The following is a 13,851-nucleotide window of genomic DNA, read 5'->3' on the forward strand; positions in this document are numbered from 1 at the left end:
TTAAGAAGACTTTCAATAATACGAAAATTAAAACAAAAATCAGAATATCATCAAATCAAATAGCAGTTGAAAAAATTTGATTTTAAATCATATTCATTCTTGATTAATGCAAATTTCTAATTCATGCTTTGGAGATTTAGTGGTTTAACAGAAAAAGCGATATGCAGTTTACCAACTTCTATAGATGCTGTTTTGTTTCATAAAAAATAAAAACCCGAATTTTCAAACGTTTGTGATTTTTTAGATTACATTCTTTTATAACAGAACAATGAATGTTAAATTTTATCCTCTTCAGAAGAGATAAGAATTTGATGGGGTAAATATAAAGCCATCAGACCAGTTTTCAATTCGAGAGGTAATGTTGAGCTTAAAGTATGTGGAAAAATAAACAGTCTTTTAAATATGTTAATTAAAGTTCCGATCTAAATGATCCTAATGCTTTCTTTGAAAAAAAGAAACAGGTCCCCTTTTCTAGAAAATAAAACATATCTACTTCGTAGCGACTTATTTTTAAGGAATATCTTAGAAAACTTTCCGGAATCAATAATTCTAGAACTTGAAATGCAAGATCATTATCAAAGATGGCGTTAGTGATGCGGTTTTTAGTTGTGTGCATTTCATATTTAAAAACATTCTAATAAAGCAGCTTATTTAATTTTTTGGTTTCTCTTAATGAATTGGTTTTCTTCGAATGCGACATTCCTCAAAATCTAATGACTCCTTAATACCTATTATTTAAATAATTTCTTCAATGAAAAAACTAGAAGAAAGTCTTGACTCGTGATACTATTAACTTTGGTTTGCAGAGTAACGCCACATTAAAAAAATTATAAAAATAACTCTATACGAATTAAAACATTTGAAATTTAAAGTAGAGACAGAAACAGTTGATAAAATAATATTTCAATTTTTAAAAACCATTCTATCAAAAAATTTTACAATTGATTATTGTTTCCACTTATCTCCATTTAACGACTCTTCTTATTTTCCATAAAGGGTGGATGCAACATAAAGCCGTACTAAAAGTAGTAGTTGAGATTCGATTTGTCAGTTTTTAAATTTTCTAGATAATGGCCTGAGTATTAATTTTTTAGGCTCAGAATTATTCAAAGAGAAAAAATTAAATCTTTTGGATAAAAATTAGAAAACTCGGTTTAATTCAGTTTTCTGTGAATGATGGAATTGCCACTATTATAAAATAATTGAAAAAGTAATAATAATAATAAAAACTGAATTATATATTTAGAATAATGGAATTACAACTGCTATAAAAAGAACAAAAGTAGTCGAACGAAAATAATAAAAGCTTGAATTTCAATTTTATATTAAAAAATAGTTTCGAAGAAGTTATACTGAAAAAAATATACACAAAATTATATAGCATCATTTATTAACTTTCTATTGCTTATATTGTACAAATCTGCGGACAATAAATAATATGCTATCGTTTTTAAACCTCTATAATGTGCAAAATTTTTTCATCTCAGATAAAACTTATTGAAATGATAATTAAACCCAAATGACAGCATTTTGTTTTATTTAGGTCAGATAATCTCACATGTTGAATTAGATAAATTACTGATTCCAAGATAGTTTCGTTATATCATCCTTAGGATTTTTTTGTTACTGTGATATTTATAGAATGCAGGTGCAAGTTCTTGACTATAAAAGTTTTTCTGAAGTCAAACCTTTGAAAGCATACCTCTTTTGAAATGTTTTAGCTGCTGCGTTAATATTAGTATTAATAAGTGAAAGTTCTTCACAAAATATTTTGAAGAATATAAACTTGATGCAAAATTTCCTTTAAAAAATAGAAAATGGGACGTTTCGATGCTCAGGAGACATAAAAACAAATCATTGTTACGTACACATAAAGTCAAAAATATTTTTTACGTCAAAAGTATTTTTATTTGTTTGAGCGGAATTTCATTTGATACAAAATTATATTCTAACCTATAACAATTCATCAGTTGCACTGAGTTGAAACGTAATTAAACTCTTCTTTGATGTAAGTTCTAACCTAGCTTATCATTCTTAATTTTTTCTAAATGCAACTGAAGACTTAAATCAAGTAAAAAAATACCTTCCTATTATATGCAATTTTAGCTTAGGTAGATGATAAATATGACAGCAAAATTATTTAATATCAGTTTACACTCTTATCAAGAAAAATTAAGATAATTTTATTGTAGTTAAAAATTTTCTTCAGTAAAATCTGGCTCTGAATCAAAAGGCACCAGCCGGTCTGAATCGATTTCCTATGGGACGATGGGTAAAAGAATTTTTTCATCTTGATGAATAAAGGTTGCAAATTGATGATAAATCTTTGCAAATGATAATGGATTCAGAGTATTTTGTTCAATGAACATTTTAGATTCTATAATCCATCAAATTGTAAAAATAAATAAAACTGTGTCAAAACCTTATTTTTAGGTACTTTTATCTAACCCGACTTGTTTCATACCTCTAAACATAAAATTTTGTAACAGATTTTCTGTGACCTTCCTAATTTATTAAAGTTTTGTAATTGTGTTCACTTGAGTTTGCTCGAGGACAATACACTATTTCAGTATTTTCAGAGCTCAATTATCAGGTCCTATATTAAAATAAATCAGTTTATATATTAAAATAAATAATTTTTTATTCATATTAGCAGCTCCACTTAGTAGTAGAAAAAAAGTATTTCAAGATTTCACGATGTCTATATTAACGAATTATGAATCAAAAACCAAAGTAGAAAAATTTAAAATAAAATTAATATCTATTCTTTAATACACCAATAAAAGCGTGATTTAAAAATTGTTTAATCTAAATTTATTTTTAATATTCATATCGCCAATGAAACAACTACGACTTACTGAATATAAAGCATCGGAGAATTGATTCGCCAAGAAGTCACGCCATCGAAAGTTATTAAACAAATTATTACGCTTAGGAGAAAAAAATTAACATTATTATAATATAAATTATATTTTTAAGATTGTAAATTTTTGTTTTAATGATACGCAAATTTTTAAAAAAAGATAACCTTAAGAAATTTTTTGCGCTGTAGGTACAAAATACGATAATGGTTTGAACTGGTATGTATTAGGAATTTATGTCTATGACGTAAGTAAGGCTTATTTAAATTTTAATCATTATATTAAATATCACATGCTTTAAATTATTTTATTTTAGCCAAGATGAGTGAGAGAATTTAGGAAAAATATTATACTTAACATTTCAGAATAACATCTGATTATTGATACATTACAAATATGTAATGTATTTTATAAAGTGACGCTGAATGAGTTAAAAGATTCAAATATGAGAAAGATAAATCATTTCAACTTTTCTTAATAATTTAATAGTTTACAAGGTTTTCTAATTTTATTTTCTTCCACAAGAAAGATAATTTTCGAGCATGCTTTGTGTCATACCCTTTAGCTATAAAATGTTATCTTAATAGTATCGCACTTCCGCACTCGATACAATTAAAATAAAATACAGTTTTTGCTTACGGCGATAACATAGCTAAGATAGTTTAATAAAATGATTTGAAACATGGCTTTTTATAGAAATCTATATAAAAAGAAAAAAAACTTTAAAAAACCCTCAGAAATATTTAAAAAAAATTAAAACTTGTATATATATTAAAGAAAGAAATATCAAAGACAAGCGAAAATTTAAAAATTAAACAAATGTCTTTATTCATATTTTTAGCACCAGGAATTATTTATTGTAAACATTTCATATAAATTTTATTACGACAAAAAATATAATTGATACCGATATTTCCTTAAACTGTTTTGAAACTTCATGATCTATGCTACTAACAGGACAAGATTTTGCTTTATAGTAAGGAACATTCTAAAATTCATAAAGGTTCAACTTTTAAAAAAGTTTTGAACCATTGGTCCATTTTAAAAAAAACAACTTCAGAGCAAAAGGCATTTTAGATTTTTATGTTTTCCATTTTTGAATCTATGGATACTTTTTCTTGCTCTTAGATACGAAAAAATATTTATTAGTTTCTGTTCAAATATCGTGATTTAAGAAGCATTTGCGACATTTTCTGTATTTGTTTAAAATCTACATATGTATAAATCACATTCCATCTTGTAAAAGTTTAAAATAAGAGAATCATGTATTAATTCTTAGAAAATGTTTTCTTTCTGAAGCTCTGTTCAAGTCAATTTCGTTGAATTTAATCGAAAAGTGATTTCGTGACTATAAACATGGAAGTCATCACTTGGATATGTATTACAAGCTGTAACGGTTTTTTACTACCTGTAATATACGACATTAACTAATTTTAAAATCAATAAGAATATTACTAGCTATTATAAATATGTTACCGAAAGTTTAACTTATCAATTTTGGTTTATAAAAAGTATCCATAAAGAATATACAAGTAAAAAAATCAATTCGCATCCTCCATATCTTGAGCGCCGGTGGTCCAACATGGCTTCATGCGCCATCTTCTGCTTCGACAACACAGGTAAACTTCAGAAAAAAAAATCAGTGATAACTTACCCAAATAACAAAGTTTATAGTGAAAAGTATGTATTTCATCCATGCTGTAGCCGGATCGACGTGGGGTGCCATTTCTATCTTAGAGTAATTTAATCCACTTGAAAAATGAAGAAAAACTCAAATTCCACACCCAAACAGCACAAATTTGAAAATAACGAAAGTGAGTTCAGAGTGTATCATTAGCGCACCTTTTCACGCATTACGACAATTGAGTTGCTCACAGCAAACCTGGGCCTTATCGCAAAAAAGCTCAAAGTCCAATCCTACTTCGAGGGGATAAAAAATACGATATCAGAGAGCTCCTAAGCAACATAGATAATATTGCGTCAAGGAATGGACACCGCATTTTAGATTCAGCATCAAAATATGCGCTACTTCCTGAAGAAGATATGAAATTTTGGAGAAAAGTTCTCCGTTAGTTTTATTTGAATAACTGAAGTAGTTTGGTTGGACAATTTGAAGATACGAAAAACATTTCTTTCTTTTTCGATACGATAAGTGGATTCTGATTTGACAAAAAATATGGTCGAATAATTATTAATTGCTAATTTATCGATTCTGATGCTTTGTCTTATTTAATTCCTGTCACATTCACGTACACGTGCCTCATACATAATCTTGAGAGCATACTTAAAATTCACTAAAGATGGCAGCAATGGATTACCATATGTAAAAGAAAATACGATAAAATTCAGCATCATTTCTTGATATAGTTTCAAATTAGGTACTTTTCTTGTCAAATTGGAGTAATCTTTTATCACATATATGTACAGAATTTATCTTACCACTTACTTTAAAAAATCTATTGTTATTATTTAAGGTGTACGTACACACTTGAAGTTTTTTTTTTTAATTTTAACTTTAAATATTCCATTTTTTCAGAGTAGGTCATTAATATATGTTTAAACTCATTTCAGTGAGGAAAAAACCCATATTATACTAATTATTAATTAATTAAATAATATTTAATGAGCTAATTAGCATATTTTTTAAAACATGATATCTTAAATTCTAATTTGTACAGACACACAATTCTAGTTGGAAATTATGCCTAATATTAGTCTTCGTGTTGTCTTCCTCAATCAAGTTATAAAAACATATAGTTCTTTTTTTAACAATTTTTTCATCAACGATGAATAGAAAAAGTGAGATTTTTTCAGTAATTTTAACTTTTAAATAGCTATTAAAAATTTATTTCTATAAATATAACTTTGATCCCCTGTTTCCCCCCAAAACATCCCCTGTTTCATACAGATTATTTTGATATATAAATAATTGTATTTGGTTAATTTCTTGTTGAGTTATGATTGCTTGAATGAAGCAACATAGTGCAAAAATATCATTCTTCATAAAATGAGTTTAAAAAACACCGAAACTAGAGTTTTTAATGAAAGTACCTCAAGAAAAATTATTATAACTCGAGAAATATTCCGAATAATGACAACATTTTGGTATCGTTTGAAAGATAAAAATTCAGAGAACATTTTGAAGAGAGAGAGAAAAAAAAAAATATTCGATATTTTGAACGATTTTCGAAGTTTCAAGTGTGTACGTACACCTTAATTAGAGATGTATTAAAGATATTATTATACATTTTTTATTTACAATGATTCTTTTATTAGAGACCATAATTTTTAACTAGAAAGGTTGAGAAACGGAGACGGTTTAACCCGTTTTTCTATAAACGTCCATGAAGAATCCACTTTGAATCTACTTGTAAAGAATAAAAATATTGTCTTATTGATCATAACTTCATCTCCAATCGTTTTTCTAAACATAACTTACGTTTTTTCTTGGAACTACTAAAAATATGATCGCCTATAGTCTATTTTGGTGGAAAAAAGTCAAAAAGGTACTTGTCGAAAAGATAATACAACTTGTTGGCCAAGTTAAAGAGAAATTGTCCACATTTATTTTATTCTATGTGTCATCTATTCATTTCTGTAGTTTTAAATAAAATTATTTGGAACTTATCACAGTTGTAACATACCCCGTTTCCCAGTACTGATAAGACATTTACAGCCAGCTGTGTCGTCGCTGTTACTTACTAAACTCCTCGAGATAGCCAGATGGCGGATCTTTTCACCTGGGTGGTCTCGCATCTGTTCAGTAGTGACTACAATGAAAGATCACATGTGGAATTCCTCGTCCAAGAGGTATTGATAGTACCTTCAAAGAGAAAGGTGTGTCCAAACACCTGGATGCTAGATGTTTCTCTTTGTGAAAGGATCTTCCCACGACCCACTGGTGCCGCTGAGAGAGCATATTGCTGCACCCCGATTGGCCGAAAGAGAGCTCAAATGACCAATGTAAATTAAGAGGTGGAGATTGTCGCCGAAATAAAGCGCGGAGATTTTTTTTTAGGAGAGAAGAAACGAATTGCAGGAGACTGTTGAACTACGCCCACGAGTTCGGAATCCGTGAACCAACTGAGTTTCAAGGAATCCTTTGACTTTGACTGTTGTATCTCCTACTACAGGTGTAAATAACTATTTATTTAACAAAGATTAGAACAAGTTGTTCTTTGTATATATAGGACTGTAAAATAAAGAATTGTCTGGAAATTCTGCTTCGTTATTTGATCAGTCTAGATCAGGACATTACACTGTAATTAATGATTAAGGATAAATTCGTTTTTGTGGAAATACTCTCTAAAGCAACTTAGTATTTTAGCTTTGGAGTACTGCGAATTACATAAATAAGAGAATCTTCTAGACTTTAGAGTTATTTATGTGGAAATGTGAATTAAATTATATTTGTCAAAAATCCATATTTATTTCATCCTATGCGTCATCTTTTCACATCTCTACTTTTATATTGAAATTATTTGAAACTTATCACTGCAATTAATGATTAAGGATAAATTCGTTTTTGTAGAAATATTCTTTCTATACTCCCTGAAGGATCTTAATATTTTTGTCTTGGAGTACTGCGAATTACATGACCAGAAGACATGACTCATTGACTTACATTGACTCATAAGTCAATTATTGACTTACATGACTTACATTGACTCATGAGTCAATTATTGACTTACATGACTTACATTAACTCAAGAGTAGATTTTGAAATAAGAAAAAAAAAAAAAAAAAAAGGGGACGGAAACATGAAATTTTATTTTTCTCGTTTCATCACCAAAATATATGTTTGTATTCAACTAAAATAGTGCCATAAAATATATTGTTCAATAAAATAAATATTTGAAAAGCCTGGAGAAAAAAAATATACATTTTATAACTTTCCTCAAAATTATATTATAATTCGATTGAAATATCTTTGAAATATTCCCGCTGTCTTAATTTTTGAAGAAATAAATAGAATTGATAATAAAGATTTTGTTAAACATTAAAAGAAAATAGGGTGTGCATTTTATATCACGAGTTTTTTTTAGATAGTTAAAAATCAATTTTAGTTCAGAAAGACATAAAATTCCTATGAAAATTCAATAAGCGTGCATAAAAAATTTCTAAAAAACTAGCATTTAATTGGAGTTACAAAATTATACACATTTTTGTTTAAAATATATGTTGGGGTAGTAAGGAAAAAATAATAGAAATAAAAAATAAATCACCTGGAATATTTTGAAATTTTTAAAATATATATATCTTTTAATTTTTAAAAAATTATATAATTCGTTTTAAAGAGTTTTTTATAGATATTTGACGCACTTATATTTTAATACATTTACATAAAAAAATTTATAACCCTAAGTGAATAATTCACAAAAGTGCCTTATAGAGTCAAACCGCCCCCTTAAACGATATTTATCAAAAATATGTACATATACAACTTGTGTACTATTTTAATGAATACTTATTTTACAGTTTTGAATTAAAGCAGCATTTTATAACCTTCACAATTATAAATAAAACTATTTGAAAACTAACATTGAGACAGATAGTAATGGATTTTTCTTTTGCATTAAAATATCCCATATTTAGGATTTGAAAAAATCGATAAAAGAAGACGATTAAAGAATTATATTTAATACACAAAAAGGATATATTCTAATCTGCTATTTTTTTACTACAAATGCATTATTTTTTGATAGCATAAACATATTTTAATGTTTATGATTTGACAGTTTCTATTGGTAATTATCTGAAATTATGTCTGCTTTTGAAATATTCAACAACATTTTAAGATGAATGATGTTTTTTGGTTTTTTTTTTCAAAAACACAGAGAATATTGACCGAGAAAGTCTTTATTTATCAGCAGAATCTACATTTTTCTATTACATTGGAATTTTTCACGCCATAGACATACATATATTTGCTTGCAACTACAACAACTATTAGACAGCGCATATTGCATAACAGCTTCCGTAAATAATAATAATCATACAATAATCTAATTTCTCTGATTAAGGCATTGTTGTCATACAATCAGCAACAGTTAAAATATGAAGAAGAAATGCCAAAGCCTTATATTTCATTGATGCTATAAATTTCTAATTATGTACATGACATCCAGCTGTTTGAAATTTACAATCACATTTTAAAAATACATTTTCAAATTTAAAGATATTAAAAATTTCTTGGGTAAATTTTCTTGCAAACGTGCGAAAAAATGTTTATGAAATTTCTACGAGTAAGTATTGCAGCCATTAAAAGCATAAAAATACTCAATCATACAATCGCATTTTTTTTCAGCCATTCAAAACTAGCATTTTCTAAAGGCTTTTTTGCATACACTTTAAAAGCGCTAAATTTAATTCACTTGATATATAACAATATACATAAATACACTCTCAACACAACTTATTTTACACATTTTTTAATTCATGATCAACTGTGCAGAAATCTTAAAATGCTTATAACAATTACATAGGAAATATTTTACAAGCTTGTCATATTAAGCAACAACTGTGGATAAAAATTTATACTATTCTAAAAAGCAGTTCCGTAAAAGCTATACAGTATAGATTCAAAACGACACCTTAGATTCAAAATACAAAAGATTTCACTAACTATTATAACTATCTAAAATCTACGTATGGTTATATATGAGACTACATTAACAAAATCCGTATCAAAAATTGTATTCCTTTCATTAAAAAAATCTGGAAATATTCATAAAGCAAAAAAAAAAAAAAAATCATTATAATAATTATCTCTTTAATTACTTGTCCATTATGACATATTTATAGTTTCAAATAATTGTCAAAACTAGTACATATTATACGCACCACTAACAAATCATTTATTATATACAAAATAATAATTAAAAAACGATTTGAAGAATAACTATGTTATACTTTTTTTAATATAAGAAGAAATCAATAACTAATGTACGTTTAAATATGAAATAGTTTTTATAGATCTTTTGTTCCATATTAAACATTCCTTACTATACCATGTGATAATTTTAAGCAAAAATAGATGGATGAGTTAATTAAAGAAATTCAACAAAAAGAACAAATGGCGCCATTTATATATTATATGAGGAAATTGGCAACATTGACCCAGATAACAGGTCTGATGTCGCATGTTTCCATAAGCCTAGGTTGCTCCGGTGGTACTCTGAAGAAATTCATTTATCAAAGCATATTTAGAGGGTACTTCATAAACAAAAGTAAAATTATTTATCATATTTTTATATAAGAAAGGATCACCGCACCTGTTTCCATAACAATTTTCATACTGCAATATTTATCAATGAGGAGACAATTATTGAAACATGCGGATTACAAAATAATTCTTGTATAAAATTCCTTCTTGTGTCATTTTTAGCGCAGTTATAAAAATACTTCCATCAGATTTCATTGAAATTTACATAATTTAAATTGAAATAATAATATTCATGTTCCGTTTATAAATACCATGTTTCAAGATATTTTTAAGTGTATGAAATATTATAGATGTAGATCCGCTTCCAAAATTAGTTTTGTAATTTTAGCTAAAACAATCTCTTTTTATAAAAGACGACGTGTCTTATCTTCGTCTATTACTAGATATCTATATCTAAAGGTAAATTAGGCAATTTATCAAAGAAAAATAGAATTTTCTTTGCGTCGAATATGACTATCATCACTAAAAATATGACTAAAATAAAGTACGAAAAATATTAAAAGAACCAGAAAGAGTACGAAGTATACAACGTACAGTATACAAAGTATACAAATAATTTAGTCACTGACAAACACAGTAACTTTTGATACCAACAAAACATATACAAAATACACTCTTAGAATAATCATTTTAATTATAAATAATGAAACAAGATTATGAGGTTTCATAAAGATTCTTTGATAATAAAAAAAATTGTATTCTCACACATTTTTTGTGACTACTTTTTACAGAGTGAGGAATTCTTAAAAGATTATTTGCTAGCCGAAGAGTATTGAATTAGAATTTATAAAATATTTCTTGGATACAATAGCTTAATATTATAAGATCAAATTAAATTTCATAAGCAAAGTGCTTTGTTTGAAAAATATATCGTGGTCAGAAGTGTGTATTCTTGTTATAAGAGTCAAAAGTTATATACAAATATCCATTTATCTAAAGTACTAATAGCATCAAGTTATATACAAATATCCATTTATCTAAAGTACTAATAGCATCAAGTTATATACAAATATCCATTTATCTAAAGTACTAATAGCATCAGTATTTAAATCCAAGCATAGATAGGTACAACAAACACAGCTTTGAATATTTTCTCCACAATAGCATCTAGAAACATGAAATATATATAAGTTTTATAATAAAATGACATTCACATAGAAACGAAGGTAAAAAAACTCAGCATTCTACAACTATGTTTGCAAAAAATGGCTAATATATTTGGAGCACACAATATTCTTTAGCAGTTCACAGATTACTCTGGAACGAAAATGTTTTTTTTTTTTCCCAAGCGAACACAATTTCTTGACACATTTATATATTTATTAGACACAAGTAACATTTATCCACGACACCAACGATGACATAACACATATATCTGTACTCTTGCTAAGATATTTTGCCACCAAATTGTAAAAGAGACATAATCTCCTAGTATTTTTCTGATTTTTTTTTTATTTTATATAAAATATTTTTGTCCGTTTATTTATTGATCCCATTTACATTACAGAAAAAAAAAATGATAACCACAGTCTGATGCTTGTGGTCTCTCATTTGCAAAGTTGACATTTTTACAACCAAGTTTTTGATTGATGTTCATTGATCAATTGATCATCACAGCACAACATTGAAGTGGGAGAGAAATTTACAGGGGAATTGAAGAGGAGAGTTATTTACAGAGATAATTTTATCAATTAGAATATGACCTCCATATTAGAGTCATAAAGCCAAACAGTAATTGCAAAGAGTAGGATTGGATTGTGACTGCTGAGTTGCACAAATCTCTGTCGCAAGTGCAACGCACTAGTCTCAGGACTGGAGTCTTCTCGGTTTCGCAGTCGTTGGTCAGTTTGTGACCTTCCTGGAGGCAGTTTCTTTTCCACTGCTCCATTTCATCTGAGAAAAAATAAAAATCTTATTAAGTTAGGATTTACTACCAAAAACAGACTATACAGTTTTGGCAAAAAATAAATAAATAAAATAATAATAATAAAAAATAAATAAATAAAATAATAATAATAAAAAATAAATAAATAAAATAATAATAATAAAAAAATAAATAAATAAAATAATAATAATAAAAAATAAATAAATAAAATAATAATAATAAAAAATAAATAAATAAAATAAAATAAATAAATAAAGCATGTACATTTAAGGGATAAAATATATCACCTTACATAATAAAACCTTATTCTAATGCATAAATAATTATAAATTTAATCTGAAAGAGAAATAGATCATTAAAAAGTTTTCGTAAGTAATATTTTGAAACAAAATCTATCTAACAAACAATAATTCCTAAAAAATTACCATCATATAAAAATATGGCTTTATTAGAAGAATAGATGGTAGAATTTCTTTCCTCTAAATTATTTTCTATTTTTTAGTCTTTTTTTTTTCTAATTCCTAATCGTAAATACTTTTTAATTTTGAAATAAACTCTCCAATTTGCTACGAGATGGCGCTGCTTGTATGCTAACAATTTAGCTAAGTTTATCAATTGACTTATAACTATGTTTTAAAAACATTGAAAGTGTACATTTTATCTATGAATTATCATAAATTCTTGCCTAAATCTCCAAAAATGTTATATATGAATTCCTTAATACTTTAATGAGTTCCTATTTTAAAAAAAATGTTTATAAAATTAATCGGCGAAATTGAAATCTGCGTAAAACGGAGGAAAAATTGGCATAAAATTCCACCATTATAACAAAAAAACCAAGTTTAAAAAATAGAATCAAACGTTATCCTCGTGACCTACAAAATATCTTATAGACTTAAGTAATATAAAATAAGTAATAATGAAGAAAATTTTAAGGAACATATTTTAATCTATTAGTTTTTTTGTTTTTTTTCAAATTTCAAAAACCATAACTTTTAATTATGTTTTTTAATATTTGTTACTTCCCCCGTTTTACGCGATTTTAATTACTCCGATTATTTTTTATAAACAGTTTTTTTTTAATACGAACTTTTTAAAGTCTTGAGGAACTTAGATATAGAGGTTCAGAAATTATCGGAGAGGTAAACAAATTCTAGCTTCTCTGGAAGGTACATTAATGATGGTGTTCCTCCGTTAACGAACCCATCGCCGACGTTGGTACATACCTACTTCAACAGAACAGAACGCCGTCTCATACCCCCGTATCCGTGACCATTCTGGTCACTGAACGGTTTGGTAGGCATGTTACGGGAATTTTATTTAATTAACAAAATATTTACAGTAGGAAAACGAAACAAAAATAACTATTTACAAAATTTACAATTATATAAAAAATTATATTATGATGAGACCGTTTACATAATTTTTCAACTTAGAATTATAATTTGTAGTAATTAACTTAGAAATATAATGCATATTGAGATATAAAATTTGTAAAAATATACATATAATCTGTGTTCACATTTTTTATGTTATAGTAGATCAAGATGCAGTTTAAAAAAAATCAGATCGAAAATGATTTGAGAAATGGAAATGTAGACAATCTCTGTTTGATTGAAATGTGTGACAGGAGACTGCAGTGCTTGTTTTTCCCCTTAGTCTTTTTTGGTATGAGACTTGATGTTGAGTGCTATGGAAGCGAGAATAGGTCTCTATTTCCACTTATAAATTTAATTATACTGTGTATTTTTTGCCTGGAAAGGAAGTTGCCGGCGACTCTTTTCAGCCATTCCTGTTCATGGCTTGGTGATGATTTTTTCATATGCCAGGAGATTGTAAGGATGCATTCCGTAGCATAATGAAGTGCGGTGCCTATCCCA

At 27.1% G+C, this 13,851-nt stretch overlaps 2 protein-coding genes across 2 annotated transcripts in view; both read right to left on the reverse strand.

Moving 5' to 3' along the window:
• The window catches only part of LOC129958571 (CD9 antigen-like), a 28,646-nt gene extending 23,914 nt beyond the window's left edge, over positions 1–4,732 (reverse strand). The window contains exon 1 of the mRNA XM_056071138.1: positions 4,516–4,732. Within this exon, the coding sequence (XP_055927113.1) occupies positions 4,516–4,587 (72 nt within the window). The 5' untranslated portion in view covers positions 4,588–4,732. The remainder of the gene's footprint in view (positions 1–4,515) is intronic.
• A 3,984-nt stretch (positions 4,733–8,716) lies between these two features.
• The window catches only part of LOC129959439 (uncharacterized), a 44,193-nt gene continuing 39,058 nt past the window's right edge, over positions 8,717–13,851 (reverse strand). The window contains exon 4 of the mRNA XM_056072271.1: positions 8,717–11,979. Coding sequence (XP_055928246.1) covers positions 11,774–11,979 — 206 coding nt within the window. The 3' untranslated portion in view covers positions 8,717–11,773. The remainder of the gene's footprint in view (positions 11,980–13,851) is intronic.

The sequence above is a fragment of the Argiope bruennichi genome, chromosome X1, assembly GCF_947563725.1.
Source record: "Argiope bruennichi chromosome X1, qqArgBrue1.1, whole genome shotgun sequence".
NCBI lineage: Eukaryota > Metazoa > Arthropoda > Arachnida > Araneae > Araneidae > Argiope > Argiope bruennichi.